This window comes from Meleagris gallopavo, chromosome 15, assembly GCF_905368555.1.
Source record: "Meleagris gallopavo chromosome 15, MGAL_WU_HG_1.1, whole genome shotgun sequence".
In the NCBI taxonomy this organism is placed as follows: Eukaryota; Metazoa; Chordata; class Aves; order Galliformes; family Phasianidae; genus Meleagris; species Meleagris gallopavo.
The window spans coordinates 4732575-4755228 of record NC_139418.1 but is presented as its reverse complement, the minus strand read 5'-3'; the positions used below and the strand labels follow the sequence as shown (position 1 = coordinate 4755228).

The following is a 22654-nucleotide window of genomic DNA, read 5'->3' as shown; positions in this document are numbered from 1 at the left end:
GTGACAGTAACTCTGGTTTTAATTACTTAGATTCCATCAAAATAGTGTTGTAAGCCTTTCTTACAAGAGTGTGGTAGTAATTCTGAACTGGTAACTTTGTATGTGAGAGCTTTTTATGTGTTTGTTTTACCAGAAAGATGCCACTGAAATTTTATCTTAAAAAAAAAAACTCAAAAGTGATTAGCTAACTTCATATGATCAAACCAGACTTAAATAGATACTATAGATACTATCTATTGTATTCATCACTTTATTACATATTAGTATGCATGAAAATTTGCTTTTCTATTGATAAAGCCAGTGGCCTGAGATGTTCCCATTAGCATGGCCTTGCTGCACTCTTCTCTTTTTTCTTCTGAGTGGCTGTAACCAGTTGTGGATGTATTTGCATTAATAAATATAGATCTTGCTTGCTTAGTTTGAAAAGAACATATCTACGTATTATTTATTACTGGAATTTCCACACAGCCAAGAACATACCACAAACTGTATTCACTGAACTATTTGAAGTCTGCAATAAACACTTTGAATTTTGATCTTCTAGAACAGTGCAGTTCTGGTCATTCTTAACCATTCTGGAAAACAAACACTTTCGTAACATTTCTCTGCCCAAAACATGACGGTTTGGGTGAGATGTAAAATTCCCAGCAGTTTTCTGCTACTCAGATTGAGCCCTGAGCAGTCTGTCGGATTCTCAGGTCGGCTGGTGTCTTAGGAAGTTGATGTGGAGTTTGAAACCTGTAGGAATTTTCTGGAGGTTATTTTTCTCTTAAGGCAGCGTGAACAATTTGTAAGGCAAATTCTGGCAGGCTGTCGTGGAATCTGTTGAAGGTAATGAACTGTGGCAACTGAGTTTTCCAACTAACTCTCATCATCACCAGTGAGCTCCTCTAACAATATTTTCACTGCATTCCACTGCATATTGGAATAGTTTTACTGGGATATATGAGGAACGGTTAATGCTTAATGATTGTTCTGGGGACTGTTATAGAAGCCCTGAGGTTTATAGATTATAGCATCATTACATCTGAGAAGTTAATAAGGAAGGAGTATTGTCAACAGATGATTTCAGAGGCTTTTAAATAAAGTTCAGTAGTGTAGAAAGGAAACACGATGATGAAAGTCCAACCTTTGACTGTTAATGTCATCCGTTTAGCAGGAAACTAATAGAGCCGTGGGAAACTGGTAAAGAGAACTGGCTGCCGTGTGAAATAGTGGACACTGCTATAGTAATGGGAAATGTTTTCAAATACAGACCTTGAGTTAATGAAGTTGTATTTTGATTTCTGAATCGTATACTTCAGCGTTTTCTTTACACATAGCTTATGGACATTGTCAGTTGCACATTCCATCCCAATCTTACAAGTGCTTTGTGTATTTGCTTAGTCTTTGTAAACTGTGAAGAGGGTCATCCTTTTGCATGTAGTGTGTAAGAATAAGTTATAATTTCATTTAAATTTCTGGCACAACCGGCAATAGCATTTAAAAACCTGAGTGCCTACATTGATTCAAATGACAGAATTGGAGAATTTAGCCTTAGCTGATCTTCCTTACTCTAGATCTATAAATGTGTCTGCTTTTTCAGACTTTTCTATTTATATTAAAATTTCAAGGAGGCAGGAAGGTATTGAATGTGTCAGAGTTCACTGCTAAAAATCGATATTTTGTAGAGGACAAGCCCTTTGTTCAATATGCTGTGTTTTGAACAAACATTAGTAGAATCATAAAAATTTGCACACTTCTGTTTGTACGTGACTTCGACGTTTCCTTGAAAGGAAGATGTTTTTTTCTTGAAAGTCTCATTATTTATTCTGTAAATTTCACATTTTCTCTCCTTGCTAGCATCCTTATCTGTTGTAATAAGCTACTTGAAAATAGTGAAACGACAGTCTCTGAACTGTACTAATCCAACTCCTCCCTAGATGTTTATGAAAAACAGAGCTTGCTTGTGCGCATCACTTCATACCGTGTTCAAAATAGCCCACAAAACATTATTAAGGCAGATGGAGAAAAAACATGAGACATTCCAAAGAACAACTATATTCTCTTATCTATTTACATACTTATTCTTAATAGCATTAGTTTGTCATTTCTTGCAACAGCATATATTTATCCTTTATGAACATGAGTTAGTTAAGGAAATTAGAAATTCTTTCTTGTACAGTTTGGCCCATCTGACTGCATAACAGGAAGATATTTCCTCAAGGGAGCGAAAAGATAAATATCTATTTATCCGTATACAAAAATGTGTGTGTATGAAGGAATATTGTCAATAAAGCTAAGCTTCACTGACAGTTTTGCTCTTTCTTACACTGCTCTTGTACCAACTTTGTAGTACGTTTTGTTAAAAATAGAGTAGAAGAGGCAAAGAGATCTTCAGACGTGACAATTGCTTCAAGTGATGTTTTCAGTTATGGAAAAGACAGGAGTTCCCTAAGGAAGGAAAAACAGCCTTACAGTTATTCTATTCTCTGTATGTACACATCTGAACAGCTGGAGAGAAGCCTGCTTGAGATGGGAATCATCATTTCTGACAATGATTGTTTTGCCTTTCATTTACCTCTCTCTGTACTTTTTAAAACTGCTGCTAATTTGCAAGTCTCTGTGATATATTTTTTAATGATTTAGTGTGGATGATTTTTTTTTTTTTTTTTTTTTTTTTTTGGTCAGAAGATGTAAATGAAAAGAGAATATTCTGGACAAGGTGAAATTAAGTTTCATCAAATATTGACTTCTTTAAATTTATTTTTCTGTGAAAGCAACAAAGAAATAAGATGTGTTTTCTAATTCAGTGGAGTAATATTCTTTTAAAGGATGCAGAATTACCTCTGTTCTGGTTTCTCTTCCCATCTCTTCCTTATCCTTCTTTTCCTGAATATCTTGTAAACGAAAAAAGTTGTCTGTAATATTTCATTCTGCTACACAGCAGCACTGATCTTAGATATAGGGCTCCTCAACTGCACAATTACAGTAAACTTCGGTACAAGAGTCAGGTGGGCACACTCATCTTTCTGCTGAATGAAAGACAAAATTTTTACTTCAGCAGTTAAGAATTTCTCTGTAGGCAGTTAGATGGCTTAGCAGAATTCTGTTCTGTTTCCCATGTTCCAAATAGTTCCTCGTGGGCAAACTCTGAGCTGCTTCTGAGGGCAGGCAGTGTGGTTACAGTGGAAATGCAGGGGTGTGCAATAGAGAGTGATGGAAGTGCCTGGAAATGGACTGTACGAGTTGAGGGTACTCTTCATGAGCAGTGTGACACAATTGAAGATAGCTGGTGCCTGAGCTGCTTAGTAGATCTGTCACACGTACAGGTAGGGGCACGTACCAGAAGGGTTACTTCTGTTGTAAAGGTAGTGATGGAGCTTCAAGGTGGCTTTGCTACTGATGCGGAGTCATGAGTGAGATGACGCTCATTCTCCCTAAGATAGTGCCTTTCAAATCTTAAGTGAACAGTTTTCTCCAATGAAGCAAAACTGTCTATTTGTAAAAGCTCAGTGCAGCCCCTTCTGATGAGTACACGCACATCTCTCGTGGAGCACATGACTGCTTGGGAGATTGCTTGTGTGTGGGGCTGGCCAAGGAAGTGTGCTGCTGGTGGGCCAGCTCTCCTAACAGGTGATGTTCTAACTGAGGCAAACCACTGTAGTTAAAGGTTCATCTGTATTTGGGTGAGCCAACTGCAACCAAGACTTAAAAGAAACATCTCTTTTTTCCTTTTTTAACTACACAAATTTACACCTCGAGAAATGACAGATATTTAACAAGTGAAAATAAGTGGGCTATTGTCTCTGGTTTTGTTTCTGATTTGATAAACTAGTGAGAAATGCTAAGAAATAATGAATAAAATAGTTCAGCAGAGATGTATCTCCAAATAAGCATTAATAAAACAGTATAAGTCAAATACGTTTTTGTAGAGACAAAGTATTTCATTGGGATACAAGCATTGATCTGTAACTATATCAAACTTCAGTTATTTCGAGCTCTTGATTAAAATTTCAGTATCTGATTCTAATCCTAATTACAACGATGTTTTGGGGATAAATGAGGAGCTTTGGTACTGAAATATTTTAGTGCCAGGTTTAATGGCAGATATTGGTAGTTTGACTTTGGTTCCAGTAAGGTATGAGCTGAGTAGCAACCAGCAGGGCTGACTGCACTGAGATGTTCGAGTGGGGCAGGAGGACTTCAGATAGACTCATCTGAGAGTACCAGTTCTGAAATGACACGCTTAATCCCCGTGAATAGGGGACTTGGCAGTGCTGTTTACATATTCCCTCCTAGTAATCTGTAAAGTAGCCATGACATTGGCTCCGGAGGGAGTTGCTTGGCAGCTTTCCCTGTGTGTATGTGAGAGAGAGAAGAGGGAAGGTGCTGTAATTAGTGACAGTTGAATCCGGAGAGGGAAACAGAGGAAAAAGCTGAATTTTATTAAACTAAATGTTTTCATCAATATTTTAGCAAAAAAACCCACATGTAACACTGAATTGATTACGAAAAATATTTGTTTTGCAATACTCTTGGTGTGTAAATACTACCAATGGCAGGAAAGTTTTACAATTCTCTGTTATACATAAACATTTTTATGAAGTAAAGATATAAATGGTGTTTGGATGGTATAATTTCTGTTCACATGAGTTTTCTATTTGATACCTTTTTCTTTTCCTTTGAAAAAGAGAAAATAAGCTTAAGGCCCTTTTGAGTCTCTTTGGCTTTCCAAGATGCATACAGCAGACAGTTGCTTTATGTATTAGAATGGTAAGAGTTGAAGTTTTATTTTGCTTTTTTTTGTTCCTTCTGCTTTAGGCTTTCTAAATAGTACATATGTGTTTGGTAATGCTTTCCCTGACAGAAGTCCTAAATACAGTGTAAGTCATGACAAAAACTGGCAGTCAATGCTTTTCATGGTAGAAAACCAGAAATGGCTCATAAGCTAATTTCACATTGAAAATATATTTGAGAGCTGCTGTAGTTACTGGTAGTGATGTTATTGCATGTATATTCAAGTATTGTACTTTTTATTTCTGATTTTTAAATAGAGTTCATTGTGTTAAAGTAATATCTGCACGGCAGGCTATGTATTTCATGATTATTATTTTGCTTCCCAGCTATATTATGTTCCCCAAAGGCATGCTGTGCTAACCTAGAAGTTCACTGTTTATGTCTTGTTGTTTCTGAATAACTAGATGAACTAATAATAACCTGAAAGTATATCAAAAGTGCACTTAGCATGAGGAAGGTAATGATGTCTTTATATTTTACTTGAAAAATTTAATCTGAATTAAAGAAGTAGTAGCTAGAATGTATTATTGCAGGAGTTAATGTGAGCTTCTAGTGCGCAGACCGGGTGTACAGCACAGCAGGAGGGAGGTGCTTTGCATCTGCTAGTTGTCTTCCCAGTGCAATAAAGAAGTGCAGCTCTCATGCTTCTAAGAAAGTGTGTCAAGTCTTCTTCTTTGAAAATAGATCTCCAATGAGATTTCTGTAAATGAAAAATAAATGGGATCAAGTTACTAATTTTCTCTGTGTACTGAAGTGAGACAGCATTATTTGCATGGCACTGACTGGTGAATGGAGACTAACACTATTTTGCATGTCCAGATGTTATTAGGTAGCATAAATGAAGAAATAAGTTGGTTAGCATAAGCAGTAAACCCCTTTGAGTATTGAAAGTCTAGAATAAGCCTTGGAGTAACATGGCTTGTAAATACGTAGCATTGCTTATTTGTATGCAAAAACTGGCTTACTTCTGAGGCAATCCTGTAGTCATTACTTCTGAGGAGGAACGTAATGTACATGGAGTATCAGTGTATCTCAGTTTCTTCTGTACCTTCTGTCATTTTCCATCCAGACTCAAGGTACTACATTACCATCAAAAGAGACTCCCCAAAATTGTAACAAGTGTTGTCAGTACAAAATATAAAATCCTTAATACGGTTCTCTGAAAGTACTGATAAATGTGGTGAAAGAAAGCAAGCTTTTTATTAGCGAATTCCTGAAGTGGTGACTTTTTCTGGCTTCCTTAAGTATGCATTCCTCTTTACTTGGTCTATTCATTAACTGTTTAAAATAATTAACTGTTTAAAGATAAGCTCGAGGATGTGAGGGAGGAGGGTTCCTTTTTTTCTACAGCTTCTCATGCAAGTCATATTTTCCCTCGTGTTTTTCTGAAACATTTTTTTCTTCTTTTCCCTTGAAAACCTAAATGGTAAGAATTGTCATCATAGTATTTTATCATGATGTACTACTGATAGAGTGTTTTGAAATGTAGTGTATGTTTGTGATATGTGTGATTGAAACATACACCTAATTTCCTTTTCTTTGGAGTGGGTCAGGTTGATTTTCTTGGCTGAGTGATTTATGAAAGACTTACTGTCATTATTATTATTTTTTTTTAAATATGAAATAAAATCTAAATACTATAGTCTCTTAGGATAGCAACTCTAAAGTTTGCAGTCCTTACGAAGAGAAACACTAAATAGTATCATGCAGGAATGAATTGCTCGTTGTGCCTTGGGGCAGGCTGTTTTCAGTTTTTTCATGGCGGTGGTTAAATTACTATAGAACATACCATCTGGCATATCAGGTTGAAATCCTTTCTCAGTGTACCACGTACCTTTGTACACTGTCCCTTTTAGCTAAAGAAAGAAATTGAATTTGGTTCTTAATTCACTTGCAACAAATCTGTGTTGGCTGTTTCGTATCTACTTTTCTTACTTTCACAAAATTCATGTTTAGCAATTGCCTCCATGTCATTTTATATCAGTTAAGCTGACAGATCTATTAATTTCCTCTTCTTTCCCTATCCCTCATTTTGTAAAGGCAGATATTGCTTTCTGTTCCTCTGGGACACTTCATCCTCTGAATGTTCGGAGATGGCCACTAATTGGTTAGATTTTGATCTCTTCAAGCATTTGGTTGAAAACTGCACGGTCAATTTTGTTATTCTTAACATTAATATCTGAGACCAAAATATGCTGTAACCTACCAAAATACTTCTAAAATAGTATTGTATGCAATTTTTAATTAAATTATAATAATTTTTAAATATAACATATTGACTTTTTGAAATAAAAAGCAGAATCAGTGTTTAACAACTTTTCTCCGTTTTTTTGTCTTAAATATGCAATTTCTTTCCTCCATCACAGTTTCTCTCTTACGTTGTATTTTACATTTCTAACCATCAGCGGTGAAAGCAGGAGTTAATAACCTTACTCTATTATTTACAACAATAGCATTTAAAAAAAAAAAAAATTGTAACAATTTTTGGTACAGGCATACATACAGTGTGCCAAATTTTGGTTATGTTTTGAGAAGGTATTTTTGTTATGTTCAGAATAATCATAGATTATCATCAGGCCTTTTCAGAAAAATATATACTGTTCTGTAAATCATTTTTCATAATATTTGCATGGGAAATGTGTAAGCCACCTATTATCATTTTTAGCATCGTTCACTATGAATGCTTTTATATTAAGTTCTTAATAGAGTTTAAGTCTGTCAGTTTTTGGTAATTGATATAACTGTATCAATTCACGTGTAAACTTATTAATCCAATCCCTATGCTTGCATTCTTCAGTAATAACACAGTCTGAATATGTTAGTAATTTCCATGTGATTTTTCTCTGAATTGTTTCTTTTGTGTTACTCATTTTTAATAGTAGGAGCCTTGAAGTATTGGTGGCAAAAGCAAAACGTGAATAGAACAAACAGATTCCCAAGCACTGATAGGATTTCTGAAGCAGTATTCTGAATTTTTCTGTTGTTAGCCTATTTCTCTTTTGTACATGATCTGAGTTTTTTTTCTCGGCCATGTGATTAACACCACATGAGGTCACACTGTAAGGTAAAGGACTGAACTGCCATGATTTTTAGCCAGTTTTAGCAAACAGCTGGCGATCGGTAGGGGAATTATGGCGTAATATTAACCATTGAATTATATCAGACAGGTAAGAAATGTTAGCATTAATTTGAGAAGGTTTATGTCATGCTAATAAAGAGAAATTTCTCATGTATAAATGTACACGGGTGCATGGAGAGTATATTGTTTTTTTCTCGTTGCTGCTACATGTGCCTGTAGGTAGGAGCAACAGCTCAGCATCATGACGAATTTTCCAGTACACTGAGAAGCATTAAGCAGCAGAAGAGCTCATAGATTGATTTTATACCACTCATGTCCTGCATAGCACCGAGTAACACCTATGGTGCAGGCAGGAGAGCAGTCTGGTAAATACACCCTTCATGCCCTAGGTGACTCTCTGGAAGTGCTCCAAGAGATGCATACAGACAACATCACCGTTAGAATCATCTTGGGTCATTTTTCCTGTTTCTCAATCTGAGCTGTAGCATATTCTTACTTAAACATTCTCATTCCCATCAATTTGTGATTCATAATTTTATCTCATGTTCCTAGCCAGAGCCTTGTTTTCTATAATGATTTTGTTATAGCGTGGCTAATTGTCTAGAAAGAGATTGTTTCATTTGTCTCTCTGTCTCGTTTATGTTAGGGAAATATAAAAGACATTGTCAGGAAACTATGTGGCTCAAAAAAGGTCTTCACTCTCATAAAGCAGGTTTGATGTCTAGTATTTTAGTTCGAACCATCAGAGTTCTTACAGGCCTGGCAAGAGGCTCCTGGGTGAAAGAAGAGTACTGCTCTTGCTCTAGGATTTCAATCCCAGATGATAACATTTGAAGTGGGATACAATTCACAGTGGTACAGAAATGACCACAAAGTTGTATAGACTTCTGTAAATCCTCTTACGTTTTCATGACTAGGACAGATGTTCGGTGGAGGAGTAACTTGTCAAGCCTACTGAATTTTAGAAAACAGTATCACTTGGAAGAGCTCAAATGTCATTCTAAGGAAATAAACAGGAAGATGTGCTACAGAGAAGCAATATAGAATTAAAATTGGCTAAAAGGATATAAATGTAATTAGTGAAATACATTTTCGTGACTAGTAAAATTAGCACCCATTTATACATGTTATATACTTGAACCCTTGTTGACACCTGAGTCTGGGAAAATATATCTGCTAATCAAAACATGTAATTATATCCTGTGAAGCTGAAGTAACACACTGAATCTTTGCACTTCGTAGTGTTAATGATTTGGGAAACTCATTTCACCTGATCACCTCAGTTTGTCCTTCCTTGATACATTTCTGTTCCCTAAAATAGTAAGGTCAGAACCATGCTAAAGCGATTAAATGTTAGATGAGTGGAAGAGTGAACATCACACGGATTATTGCATAGTATTGATATCATTACAGATGAAGGTGATCTTATCATTATAAATATCTCTGGTTGTAAAATGAGAAAAGCAGAATAAATTAAGTATTAACTTGCTGGAGAATCGCAATTCCTGCAGACCTTTAGTGTAGTTAGGGGCTTGATAACTTGTCGTTTCCCACTGGCATGACCTCTAGTAGTTGCTTTGAGAGCTGATATCTGCCTTTAATTGAAGACGATGGTGGTCTAACACACATGCAAAAACAGAAGAAAAGTGTGGGGAGGAGGAAAGAAATAGGAGTGTAGTGTTGGGGATTATACAGGAGAAAAATGCTCAGCAAGTTGTAGAACTGTGACAGATGAATAATTGCAGTGTAGAAAAGCAAGTGTTTTAGTCTTTACTCAAGTGTGGCACTGTCAGTGAAAGGTGTGCTGCCATAGCTATAGATACAGTTCATTGTCTATTTTGTGTATGCTGTTGTGTATGCACAAATTAGAACTGCACGGTGGGGAGGCAAGAAGGGTTGTAGATTACCATTGTGTGATGATTAAAAAGAAGGACCGGAAGGAACTGATTCACTTAACATTAAAATCATCATTAGCTTTAGTAGTGCAGTTGAGCAGAATCTTCAGGCTAGCTAGATTTCAGAGGAGACTGTAATAAGAAAAAATGTTTCTGCTGTGGGACAGATGTAATTCATTCTGATTATGCAGCTCTGCCAGGTAGCTCTCAATGAACCTTCCTAAATATCCTATCAGTCACCTCATTTTTGATATATCTACCTCTTCTAGGTGAACTAAACAAAAGAAACGAGTAGTTTATAACATCCCAGTTTTGCCATTTCCCACTTGCATCATTTTTTAACTGTGAAATTTAATATGAAAATATTTTCTTTTTAGAAACAAAGATAATTCAAATTTTAAAACAAGTGTAATATACGTAGTTTTTTTTAGCACAAGGTTCTCTAAAGAATGTTGTATGAAAATCCATTCAGTGAACTAGTGCAGTTACATGAATGTAGTTAGTGTTAAGATGATTCTTCGAAAGATGGAAATGAGCAGAAAATTCTCTACTTGTAATATATGAAAGCAAATTAACTTTGTGTCTTGCAGTTTCATGTAAGGGAGACTGTGGCAGTATTTGCTTACTGTATTTGCTGCATGCGGTGCAGGTACCGTCCTAAATTTCCCACTTAGATCTGTTCATGTCCTGTTTTTGAGTGTAGACTCATGAAACATCGTAGATGATCTGTAAAGACATACAACTGAAGTTTTAAAAATAATATTAGAAAATCTTTGCCTTTAATTAAAATGACATCATCTGAATTGTATAAAGGAGTAGAACTGATATGATAATATATATAGCACTGCGTCTGTGCATACACGTAGGTATGTACAGATTCTCTGGCACGAGAATGTTCTGTTGCTATTGTTTACTGGAACTGTAGTGTTATCTCTGTGCACTCTCGTTATGATGAGCTGTTTGGTAAATCCTATGTCAAGTTTGTCACAATTATCTACTGAAAAAGTCAGTGCCCTATTTCAATATCAAGAGGGTTTTACTTTTCCATTTCATGATTAAGTAGAAAGGATTTGGGGATACGAATTTAAAAAGTTGTGTTCCCTTACTCACTTCTTACCCTCAACTGATGCTGTGTTGTGGGATCTGAATTGAGCATGTATTTACTATGTGAACTTCCTCAGACGGTCATAAAGCTGGAACAAAACAAATGAAAGCTAGTGAGAAGCAGTGGAAGCTGGATCTGCAGGTTGTGACGTAGCGGAGGTGGTGGGCTCAGCCACAGGAGCTCTCATTGTTGCCTGGCTTTAACTATTCCATCTTTACCTTCGTGCTGCCAGGGGTTCTAAACGTGTAAAAGCATTTAAACCTAATTTTTTTTCTGTTCACTTTATCAATTTATATTATCTGGTCAGTCCAGAATTTTTTTCCGTGAGGTTTATTTACATGGAATTTCTAGGATTAAAAGAAGGGAGTGAAAAAACAACAGGTTTAGCCTGCATTGTTTTGCTCCTAACTTGTGCTTAATGATGCAGTTTTGTAACTAAAGCACTTGATTTCCTTACCAGTCTGTAGAGAGTGAGTAGGTGCCTTTAAATACCTTCTGGAGGAACACCAATTTGTCTTCAGTTCGTTCACTGAAGCGAGGTGGACGAATTTCTCTCTGCACGTGTCCCTGGCATGCCTGCTTCTCTCCACTGAGTAGCAAAAATAGCTGCTTTCAGGTGTTTGCTCTCTCTAGGACTGGGGCACGGTGTAAATATCTCAGTTAAGTACATGAGGCCCGTAATTTTTTTTAGTGCTTGCTGGAGATGTTGACCAGCCTGGAACAGTTTTGAAAGGTTTTGTCAGCTTGTGGTTTTGTGAGCTTGTAAAGGTAAGAGGGAAAGGTCATTAAGATAAAACATTAACTCTTTGTTTTTGAAAAGGTTGTTTCAAATGTGGCAATTCTTACTTGCATATAATATGTTTCACCTTGTATCTTTTGTGAAATGTCAGTGTTGTTAAAGACTGGGTAAAATGTAGAGAATAGTAATCGACTATGGTTCACTGGCACATGTTTGCTTTCTCACCTACTTTAGTGACTTTTCAGACATACTGACTCTTAGTCCAATGTTTCCTGCAGATTTTGAGTTTATTGCTTTGTTATTACCAGCATGGCGTGTGTAGTGGACAGGCAGTATAATAACTATGTAGCATTTGTTTTGACAATTTTGTATGAGGAAATCTGCCTGTGAAACTGAGGTAGTTTTTCTATGAACATGTGGTAAATTTGACCCAGTGAAAAAGGAGAACAGGCAAAAGCTGAAAAAAAATGCAATTTGTCACTGACTTGTACTTGATTCTGTTGTTGTTTTTGTTGTTGCTTTTTTTTCAGTGTCCTTCATATTCTACATGTCCTACTAGTCAGTAAAACTGAACTACTAACAGTTTCTTCGATTTGATCAGATGTTCTGACAAGGGTTGGTCCTGTTTTGTTATAATGATCATCTGAATTTTTCAGGAGGGTCAGCCACCATCAGTTCGTACCATCAGGTTGTCAAACGTCGGGGAACAGCCTGTTTGTTGCATTATGAACTCTGAACATCATCTGCATGGAGTTCACAAGTTTCAAATTCTCAGTGCAGCTACGTGATTCAGCAAAGTGCACACATTTGCCTTTTAAAATAGCAAAAAGATTATGTTCGTGCTGTTGTTCCAGTAATAATCTTTCTCTTTCTTTGGAACTGAGAATTCTCTCATGAGCTTTATGACTTCCTTAAGGATCGTAATCTGAAAATAGCTGCCTTAAGAGAGAGTTGGGCTGTGTTGAAAGCTTGAACAGTTGTCTGTGCACTTGCAGTTTCAGCTTGGTGTTTCACAAAACTTGTCTACAGTGCTATGAAACATCAGGCCAGTTTTTCCCACATGTTTATTGATATGTTTGTATGCTGTGGTCCTATCTCTGACTTTTTTTGCACCTTTGCTATCACCCCAGTGTTGTTTCTAACCTTCTCCCATGCTAGGGAGACGACAGGGTTTTAGGGCAGCCTGATATCTCCTGTTCATATCCTAAGGATTTTTCTCTTAGTTCTGAGACTACTCTGTCCCATTTATTGTTTTTTTTTCTTTTTCTATGTAATAAATATGATGCATTACAGTTGAAAATTTTGTCATAAGTTCTGTTTTCAAATGCTGTCTTCTGTATACCTTCAACTGGTGCAGGAAGTTATTTCTAAAATTCAAATCAGTACTTGCTTTTTTTCCTTGCTTTCTGTGCTCCGAAAACTGGAATTTTCTACATTCTATTCTCCTTAAAGCAGAACTGCTTTTGAGGTCTCCTATGCCACACAAGGCCATGTATAGGATCAAATGTCACACTTTTTGATCAACTGAAGGATTTGGAAGTAGGCTATGTACTGCCTTCTGAATAAAGGTGAAAATGTAATGTATGCAAATAGTGATGTATGCTGTCATCATTTGGAGTGCAACTATGTGTAACAGAGACCAGAATTTCATCTGGAAAATTCTGGGGGGAATTTGGCCATTCTGTGCAATAGCACTGTTTTCTTCTATGGTTTAGGTGACTTCTGTCTACTCACTAGAGACTGTTCCAGGATAAATTGACAACCTGCACTCTATCTTTTTACTCAATCACTTCTATGTGCAGAGTGCCAGTAGTATTTTCAGAACAGCGCTTATGATAAGGGAAAAAGTAGGCATAAATGGCCTGCTGAGAATCTATTGATACTCCTTGTTCTGTTGATCTGAAGCCTTGCCAACACAGCAACTCGACTGCCCGCTCAGTGAACAGGTAGAGCTAATCAGAGCATTGCTCTTCCTCGGAGATAAAAATAAGAGTTGCTGACTTGAGGGTAGAATGAACAAGAGCTAAGACATCTTGTCATTACTGAATCTTGTTCTCACAGCTGTCTTAACAGAATGCATTTGATAAACTGTGATTGACAAAATATTTGAAAACTGCAGCTTCAAACTGAATTCGTGGAGCATGTGAAAGCAGATAGGCTAAGCAGCAATAGCCTTACAAGCACACAGAGCTGTCAACATGCACATCACTTTGAATTTAAAAAGCAGAGATCTGTAGGGAAGCCTAGAATGTCCTAATATGATTAGAAAGATCGTGACTGAAAACAAGCTTCCATTTGAAACTAGGTTTTTATGAAAACCTGTTTATAAGACAAAATTTAGTGTAATTTAATTCAGTGCTGGAGAAGGGTTAAAAAAAATCAAATACTAACTGCTCTGAACTTCTAGATCTTTAGTTGTCTTCAGAAAACATTGTTATTCCACAAGGTTATGGAAATTAATGATGCTAACTCTGTACAAATATTGGGATGATTTTCAAAGGCTATCTATAAATTTGGTTGCAAAAATAAGCTCTACAGAATGCTGCTCATGTTCCCGACAGCAGAACGGTTGGTGGCAAGGAGGAGAGTGCAGCAGTCTTTTGCTTTGTAAGTGCTGTCATTAGACTGCTGTACCAGCTGATGCATTTGTTGGTGTTCGTGCTACCTCACATTTGCATTTAAATTCCTGTGAAGGAAAGGTAAGAGGGGAAAACAAATTATACTTATTTGCTCTTCAAGTAAGTTTTGGTTAGAAGTAAGATTTTGAGAGAGAGAACAGTGGGGAAAAAAATGCTTCTGTATTCTCTACAAAGCATTGCATGTCCATTCAGTCTCCATCAGACTTCAAAGGGACATATTCTCAAGATTTTAATGAAAACACAAATCAAGTGGGAATAACTAAAAATACACTGAAAATGAAAAGGAAAGTAGGTCTCTCACCGCATGAATCTTTTTTTTTTTCTTTTTTTGTAGTTTAAATAGAATATATATTGCAGTGTTTTTCATAAATATTCTTCTGGTACATGCAGAAGGTGTTTTTTCTATGTTTATTTACTCTAAAATATTCTCCCTTTCGAGTCATTCTGTTTGATGCTTTCTAACAGCACACAGCATGAACTTGTAATGTGTTTATGTATGTCTGTCTTCTCCAGGCAGTTATTCTGGCTCTTAAATAGTCTGCTTGGTTTGTAGAGACTGGGACGAGTCCTTAAGACTGGATTCTGTCAGTAAATGTATATCTGCTACCAGCACATGTTTGTATGCAGGAGGAAGCAGATACTATGATGTAAGGTGAATAGAAGTTGTTGCATAGGCGAGCTCAATTGGTTTGTTCTTTTGAGTGTGTTGCTATCTCCCTCTGCTCTTAGTTTTTCGTTCATCTGGCAAACTGCATCTTGGGTTTCTTAAATGAGCTGAAGAAAAGAAGATGTACAGTGAACTGACAGTTGTTTGTATGACAGGGGTTATCTAGGGTAGTGAAGACAAAGACTGTGAATTTTCATGAAGACTTGAGATACTGAGTGACTGGGAAGAGCAAGTGAAATCCATAATTGATGATTGATGAGGAAGTGTATTGGGCTCTCAACTGTCCTTATTCAGGAAAGCTGTGTTAGCACAACTGCAATCCTGCACAAGAATAGCCATCCAGTATTACAGCAGTGCAAACTATCCCTTCTTAGAGCGTGGAAGGGGACAGGAAGGAATGGGATGGGGAACAGGAAATATATGTGAAGAACAAAACCGGAGGTGTCATTACTGCCATCCTATATAGGTGTGGAATGTCCACACCTGGAATTTTTTCATGTCATGAATTCTTATCCTTCTGTTTGAAGAGGGATGTTGTAAATCAGCAGGTGGTATGAGTGAGGGACGTGAGTTACTCCAAATATGACATAGCTTCCTTGTGAAGAATGGCCTAGTAGTTTAATAATGTTCAGTGTTAAAAGCAGTGATTTGTGACAATTGTTTGAAAAACAAGGATGAGTGGCATAGAGAACGTCAATAAATAATGATTGTTCACTACTTTTTTTTTTCCTGTATGGGGACTGTACAACATCAAATTAAAATAACAAGTAGCAGATCACATATGAACTGCAATGTACTTCAACAAATAACATTCAGGGAAGTTGCTGGACTTCTGGTATCTGGACTTTGTAAATTCTAACAGTTTACAATTAGGTTTTTCAAAGAGTAACTTGAGAAAAGGTCAACCAGAACTATTGAACCAAAAATCTAGGAAATCTGAAACACCAACTCCTGGAATTTCAGGGAATATTCTGAAGAATTATCAGTATATGTTGTGTCTAGTTTTAGGCTTTTCTTTAGGCCAGAGATGCGATAAAAGAACTTTGATTTGATCTGACTCACAACAAGTTGTACTTGTGTTCTTTGTAAAGGGTACAGAGAATAAATTTGCCTCAGAGCAATAAGTGATGTTATTATAGAGTTGTTAAAATGTGAGATTGAATTCTTTCCCTTAGTGATTTTTACCAGATAAATATTACAGTAAAATGGTGAGTTTGTCTACTTTTCCTTTTGTGAATTGTGATAAATTAGAATTTGCCAAGTAAATTACTTGAAAACTCTAACTAGATTTTTTCACTACAGAACTTGCTACAGAGATCAGTAAGTAAAAGTAGCCCAGAGGTGGCTGAGGCTCATCCATTAGTTAAGGTAACAACTTAAGAACAAACAGTAACTCTTAGCAAGAGAGAGCAAAACTGCATAATGAGAGGGTCAGATACTGAATGATACTGAAGTTTCTGCATCGGTAAGAGCTTTTTTGTTTTCTTCTGAAAGTCATTATTAGTATTTCTAGAACATGGACTCGATGCTGGGCCTCCTTGCTGGAAGAAAGAAGTGGCTGGTGGGCCCTGCTGGTGGGACCTCTGGCTCCACAGGCACTTTCTTCTTGCTGGTTCCACGGTATGGTGGTAGGGAAGGAATGGAAGTGAGAAGAGCAGTTGCAACCTTTCCTTGTCAGCATGTCTGTGGAACTTCAAGAAGACGACCTGAAGGTCTTGTCCAAGTGCCTGGCCTAGTGGAAGCCTGTTGGGATGTGAGGGAAACGAAGTGAGTGTTAAATAGTAATGGAATGGTGAAAGCAGAGGGTCAGTTTCTGTCAAGGATGATGTGAGAAGAAAATGCATCTCCTGAATACTGTTTGGGGAACAAGATGCTTGTCTGAGCATTGTCTGTGTTTCAGAAGACAGATTTTTGTAGTACAGTTTGTTTTCTCATTTTTAAATAAGTGTCACTGTACTTTCACTTGAAAGTAGCTCTATTAACATTGATTTTGAATTTAGACTGAGATGTGATACATTCATCTTGGAAACAATGTATGGAAAGAAGATTTCTTTGTATAGGAGCAAAAGAAAAGGACATGGAGGATTTGCATTTTAGAGGACTGTGTAAGAAGAAAGCATAGTAAATTCACAGGGATTTTACTTCTTCCAGCTGTGAAACATGGTGTATGAGAGGGCATAAAATTAACTTAATGATCTAAAGATTTACTTACAAAAGTATTTCTTTTTTAACTTGACGAGACTGGGTATTGTAGGTCGTATCTATGTCTGATGACTGCAAAATCCATTACTATCCCTTGGAGATTTTTATTTTATTTTTTTAATAAAAGACTGTACTAAATCTGAATAATAGCCTAATAAATAGATTAGTTAGAACAATAGTCCTCTTGAGGATGTTGGATTCTGAGTGTAGCAGCTAGAGATAACCCTAAATGCAATTAGGTTTAACTCCCTGCGAGTGTCAGAGCAAGGTAATCCCCATGGAGACTTCTCTTCAGATGACACAATTTTTCAAGTGACTCAACATTTAAGTAATTCTTTCCTTTGGGCACTGGCAGCAAACTTTTTTCTTCTTTTTTTGTTTTTGAGAAACAGCTTGAAAACTTTTGTGACGTTAGTTTTAGATGTTTCGTTTGAAAAATAAGGATGGCTCAGCTGCCTTGGTGGGAACAGATGCCATCCTCATCTGTGCGCTTTGCCATTGTAAGGAACAAATATCAAAAGGTGGCTACAGGTAGGGAAGGAGAGAAAGTAACTGATGTAGTAACATACACAGGCTTCTGAAGGGTAATGTAGTAACATGGCAGTCAACAAACCATTGATGGATTATTTCTGTTTTATTCCTTCTTGAAGCGAGTTAAACCAAAATTCTTGAAACAAAAATCAGTACATCAAATATTGTAATATTTGCATTTTGAAGAGAGTAATATGACAGAAACTAGAGATAAAAACTACAAAAGTCTAGTTGTATGTACCACAGAAGAGTGGTGCTTACAGAATCAATTCTGTATTTCTTGATATATTCCTACATGTATGTTTATTGACATAAATATGACCAAATACATACAAAAAGTAAGAAAATAATTTTATTAACATTTAGTATTACATTTTGGGGGAAAAGATACGGTAAAACCAAGATGATGAATTTATAATTAATTTTTTTTATAGTTTTATAGTTTCTGTTTTTTTTTTTTGTAGTTTCTGTTTCAATAGTCACTGTATTCCATATTTCATGTATCTGATTCACTCGCATGTTGTTCATGGTATTATTTTTCAGTGGGGAGCTACTGAAAATCTGCTATTTTGCATCTTTATGTTAGATCAAAAGTGTACCATCGAAAGTAAAGATGATATAATTAGACAGGAGCCAAAACACCTAAAAATGACTTACAGTCACACCGCATCAAACTTTAATTTCATCAGGGGCAAGGAGACATTTAGCCAGTTAGTAAATGGTATCTGATTCTTATTCTGTGTGGAAGTGTAACTTGTCTCTTAACATTACTCATTACCGTGAAAACCAGCAATGTAAATCTCAGAGCCAGCTTTCTCTCAGATTATTATTATTGCAGGCAGTTTAGGTCAGAAGCATTTGTGTTCCTCACAAATAGCAAAGATGTTGTCTTGCACCTTTTTCTATTTTGTAAAACATGCAATAGGTTTGGTTTTGTGTCAACATTTTCCTTTTTTTTTTCCTTTCTTTCTTTTTTTGCTTCTAATAAATAACAGTGATATACACACAGCGTATTTTCAGTGTTGATTCTGGTGATTTGTGGAAGCAAGATGAAATTATTATCTTATTAAATTTTTAAGCATTTGGACCTGAGATGTATCAAGCTGAATCTTTTCTAGTGAGGCCTTAAAAGCAATGAGAAATGGGTTCTGAATTAATTATTAGAGTTCTTGTCTTTCTTGTTGGTGTCGTGTAGAAGTGTGTCATTAGAAGTCATGTAAATGCATAAGAAATAGGTTTTATGTCGGCTTACTATCTCTGGAAACTCTTGTTTTTTATTGTGACATTAACTAATATTTTTCAATGACTTTTGTGCTTCTCAAATGGAAGGGGTCTCTACAATTACATCGTTTCCAAAATCCAGCTGTATTTAAACTAGCTGTAAAAACAAAAAGCTTTGTTTATTTTTTTTATTATTATTTTTAGCAAAAAATAAGATGACTTAAAGCTAAAGTAGTGTTGTTGTTGTTTTTTAATGTGTTAAAAACTGGCTTCCTAAAGCCAGAAATTTTCATGATACACTGAAGAAAAACAACTGCTGTCCTTTTGTAACACTGCATTTTCACTGGATATATTTGGTTGAGATATAGCAGAATGAGCCCAGTTTTGTTGATAGTCAATGCAGAAGCCTACGTGATGCTGCAGTAAAGATGTAAGAAGTGATTTCCAACAGCTGGAAGTGGTTTCCAATTGTGTTGTAAGAGTCTGCTTTTAGATAATTAAACTTATATTTTAGAGAAATGTAAAGTGTTACATTATTGATTAATAGGATTAATAGATAATAAGCGTAAAATAACATACTATGATCTTAAATACATACTGTACAACATGTTGGCAAAATTCTCGCAGACTTTGCACTAACATACTTAATACAGATTTTTATGCACTGCCCGCTTTCATAGTTAATGATACTGACAGTGGGCATATGTACCTCCTGAAAAGCAACCTTCAACAGTAGTACTGCTACTCAGTATGTCTCTGCAAGAGTAATTAATAAAAAGATAAAATTCTCCATCTCCATCTTGAAAAAAATGAGTAATTTCTTTTTAATTATTCAAAGACACATTGGGTGGGAGGAGGTGAATCGTTCTATTTGGTGTTACACCAAAACTGAATGGAATGGAGGGAGCCATCTCTAAAATGTATTTGTTTTATTTCATTTAGATTTTCACACACACCTTTCTGAGAAATTGAAAGACAGACAGACAAGCTGGCAGCAGCTGGCTGAGACAAAGAACTCTCTAATACGTAAGGTTTTTATCTTGCTTAAACTGTATTGCTTATGAACTTAGATCCTGGTTTAGAATTCGTGGGGTTTGCAGATTAGTTCTATTTACTGCTTTTTATGCATTGTGGGATTTTTCTCTCTATTTTCTTCCTGGGTATTTATATTCCGTTGAATAAGTGTCATCTCTCTCTATTTATTTCTCTTTTATTTTTGCATATTACCTCTCTTACTGAACTAACTTGGGGCCTAGATTTGGCAATATTTTCACAAGGTCAATTATGTATGTTTTATCTCAGTGTTTAAAACCTTCATGTGGTGGACATTGCTTCAGAGTTCCTTAAACCTGACTTTAATGAGAGTTTTACTTATAGCTGTGTTCATTTCGATTTGGATATTTTTGATCCAGGATTTACAGATTTAGGCAGTCATGCTTGGTGTGGCATTGACCTTTTGTATTTTAGGGACTATGTAAAACAGAATGAGTTTTGTTAGTGGTATTTTATTGTTTTCTGTTTTGTATGTAATCACTGACAACTTTTTCTGAAGCACTGCTACCCTGTCCCACCCTGCCCCTTGTTGTTTCCCTGAGGGCAAATCTCCCTTGGGAGGAGGTGGATGCTTGTAAAGCTGCTGCCAATGTCCTCCTCACCAAAAGGTGAAAAAACGAAAGGAAAAAAAGATCCAATGACTTAAATCTGTGATATATTATATTTTACTGCAAAAATAATGATTTGGTGACACGTTCCTCCTGAATTCAAAACATAGTTTTAATTCACTGGATATGTGCACTTGTACTAACGTATAGTATCAGCATGTTACTAGTTCCTATGAGGTCTTTTGTATCGAGACTGCAGTTTCTGTCCTATATTTGCCTGCCTAATGAGGTGAGAGACATATCATGTTATTTCATACTTTTCTTCCTTTGCAGCTGTGACCTGGTACATGCATGAAAAATATCTTTCCATTTTGGTATCTCATTTAAGCACTTAAGTAAATGGTTTGCTGAGTTTGGACCCTAAACAGGAATAATATTCTGCTTACTTAAACGAAATATGAAAAGCTTTTCTCGCTGCTCTCTTTTCTTATGCTCTTCTTTACTTAGTCATTTGATTGTTGGTGAAATCTAATGAATGGAATTGTGCTTTGGATGCTCAAACAGTGACTGAAACAAATATTGAGACAATTTCTTACATCAAAGCCTGGAAAGTGCTGAGCATCTGCCACCCTTCCATAGAAGGGTTCCCAAGAATGCAGTATGTTTTCAAACTGGAGATAAGGCCACTTTTTGTATTTCCATGCTTCTTAGAGGAATGGGAACCAGGGCTTTTGGTGATTTAATTCCATAATTCTGATACGTAATAGTAAAATTTACCCCAGATGGCATCTGTATGGTTTGTAATGAAGTTGGAAATTGTATAAACAGTGAAAATGTACAGATAAATAACTTTGCAGTTATTCGGTGTTCCTCATTATTGGTGTTGCAGAAGCGATTTTGGCACAGTTAAAATGAATGGGTTATTATATTTAGGCTATACTAGATCTCAGTCATACTTGAGTGCATTTTGCAAGATCATAGAAAGGTTTTGCCTTATAAACTGTATCCATGTGAACAATGTCTTTTCTTGTTTGAAGCCTCGGGGCTTGTAATCACATATCATATTTTTTCCCTTTGGTTTTGTTCTTTCCTTTGAGAGCCTGATACCCTCCTCAATCAAAATAAGTTTGTTTTCTATTTTGCTTTTAATTTTTAGCATTGTGTTTGTTCAGGGCTCTGGAAACAAGCAAGCACATGAGGATATTATTAGCAATTACATAGAAATAAAAAATATTTGACAGTAGTATTAGTTCTAATCATAAGGTGCATTTAACAAAGTAATTGAACTAAGAAAAGCAACAGAAAAAAAATAGAACTTATTTTTATTATTTAAATATATATATGCATATGTAAAATTACTTGGACCTATATACTTGGATATAATATACTTGGATACCTAACATGGGAAGTAAAGTAGTTCGTTGCCTGTCCAGAAAATGTGCACTGTGCATGGATACAGGTGTTCTGACTGGCATTGATGTCAGCCAACTGTGTTATGTTAGTAATTCAGGGAAACTGACCAAAGCCAAGCTTTAACTCTGGTCTTCTAAAAAGTGCCATAGGATATTTTACATCAATCTAGATGCTGCCAAAAAGAGACAGATGGCACTAACCTTGGTTTAAAGCCTCAGCTGGCTGAGAAAGCATCTAAATAGGGATGCAAAGCTTTCAATGTGCATGTTGTCTAAATGGAAGAGGAGTCTCTGCATCACCATAAGTCGTGGAGCCCATGGATTTTTTTTTCTTTTAAAGGTATCCAGTTATTCAGTGATTTCATTTAGTTGAGGGATTGCTTGGTCTATGTTGTAGCAAAATTTGAGATGTCTTTATCAGTGCAGCCTTTGCGAAGGAGAAGGATGCCACTGATGTGGAACAAAACAAGAGTTTTTTTAAGCAAGTAATGGGAACAAAGGTTAAGTGCTGAATATGGGCACATATGCTGAAAATAGAGCTTTACATACACAGCAGAAGGACAGGATGATTGTTTTCAGCTCCATGTTCAGTCTTTGGAAGGAAAAAGAATAAAAACTTTCTGTACAAAAGTTGTCCCTTCTTACTATGCAGAATAAAACAAAGTCTCACTTCTTCTGACTTCTTCTCTGCTGGGAGAGGAATGGCTGTTGATAAATAAATAAAAAGCCATCCCTAGAAGTATTCAGGGCCAGGATGGATGGGGCCTTGGGCAACCTTGTCTGC

General features: G+C 36.2%; 1 protein-coding gene across 9 annotated transcripts in view; it reads left to right on the top strand.

Moving 5' to 3' along the window:
* The window catches only part of TENM2 (teneurin transmembrane protein 2), a 1471143-nt gene that overhangs the window by 1169122 nt on the left and 279367 nt on the right, over positions 1 to 22654 (top strand). For all 9 annotated transcript variants that reach the window (XM_085236695.1, XM_085236691.1, XM_085236690.1 and 6 more), the window contains one exon: positions 19800 to 19883. In XM_085236695.1, the coding sequence (XP_085092821.1) occupies positions 19800 to 19883 (84 nt within the window). The remainder of the gene's footprint in view (positions 1 to 19799; positions 19884 to 22654) is intronic.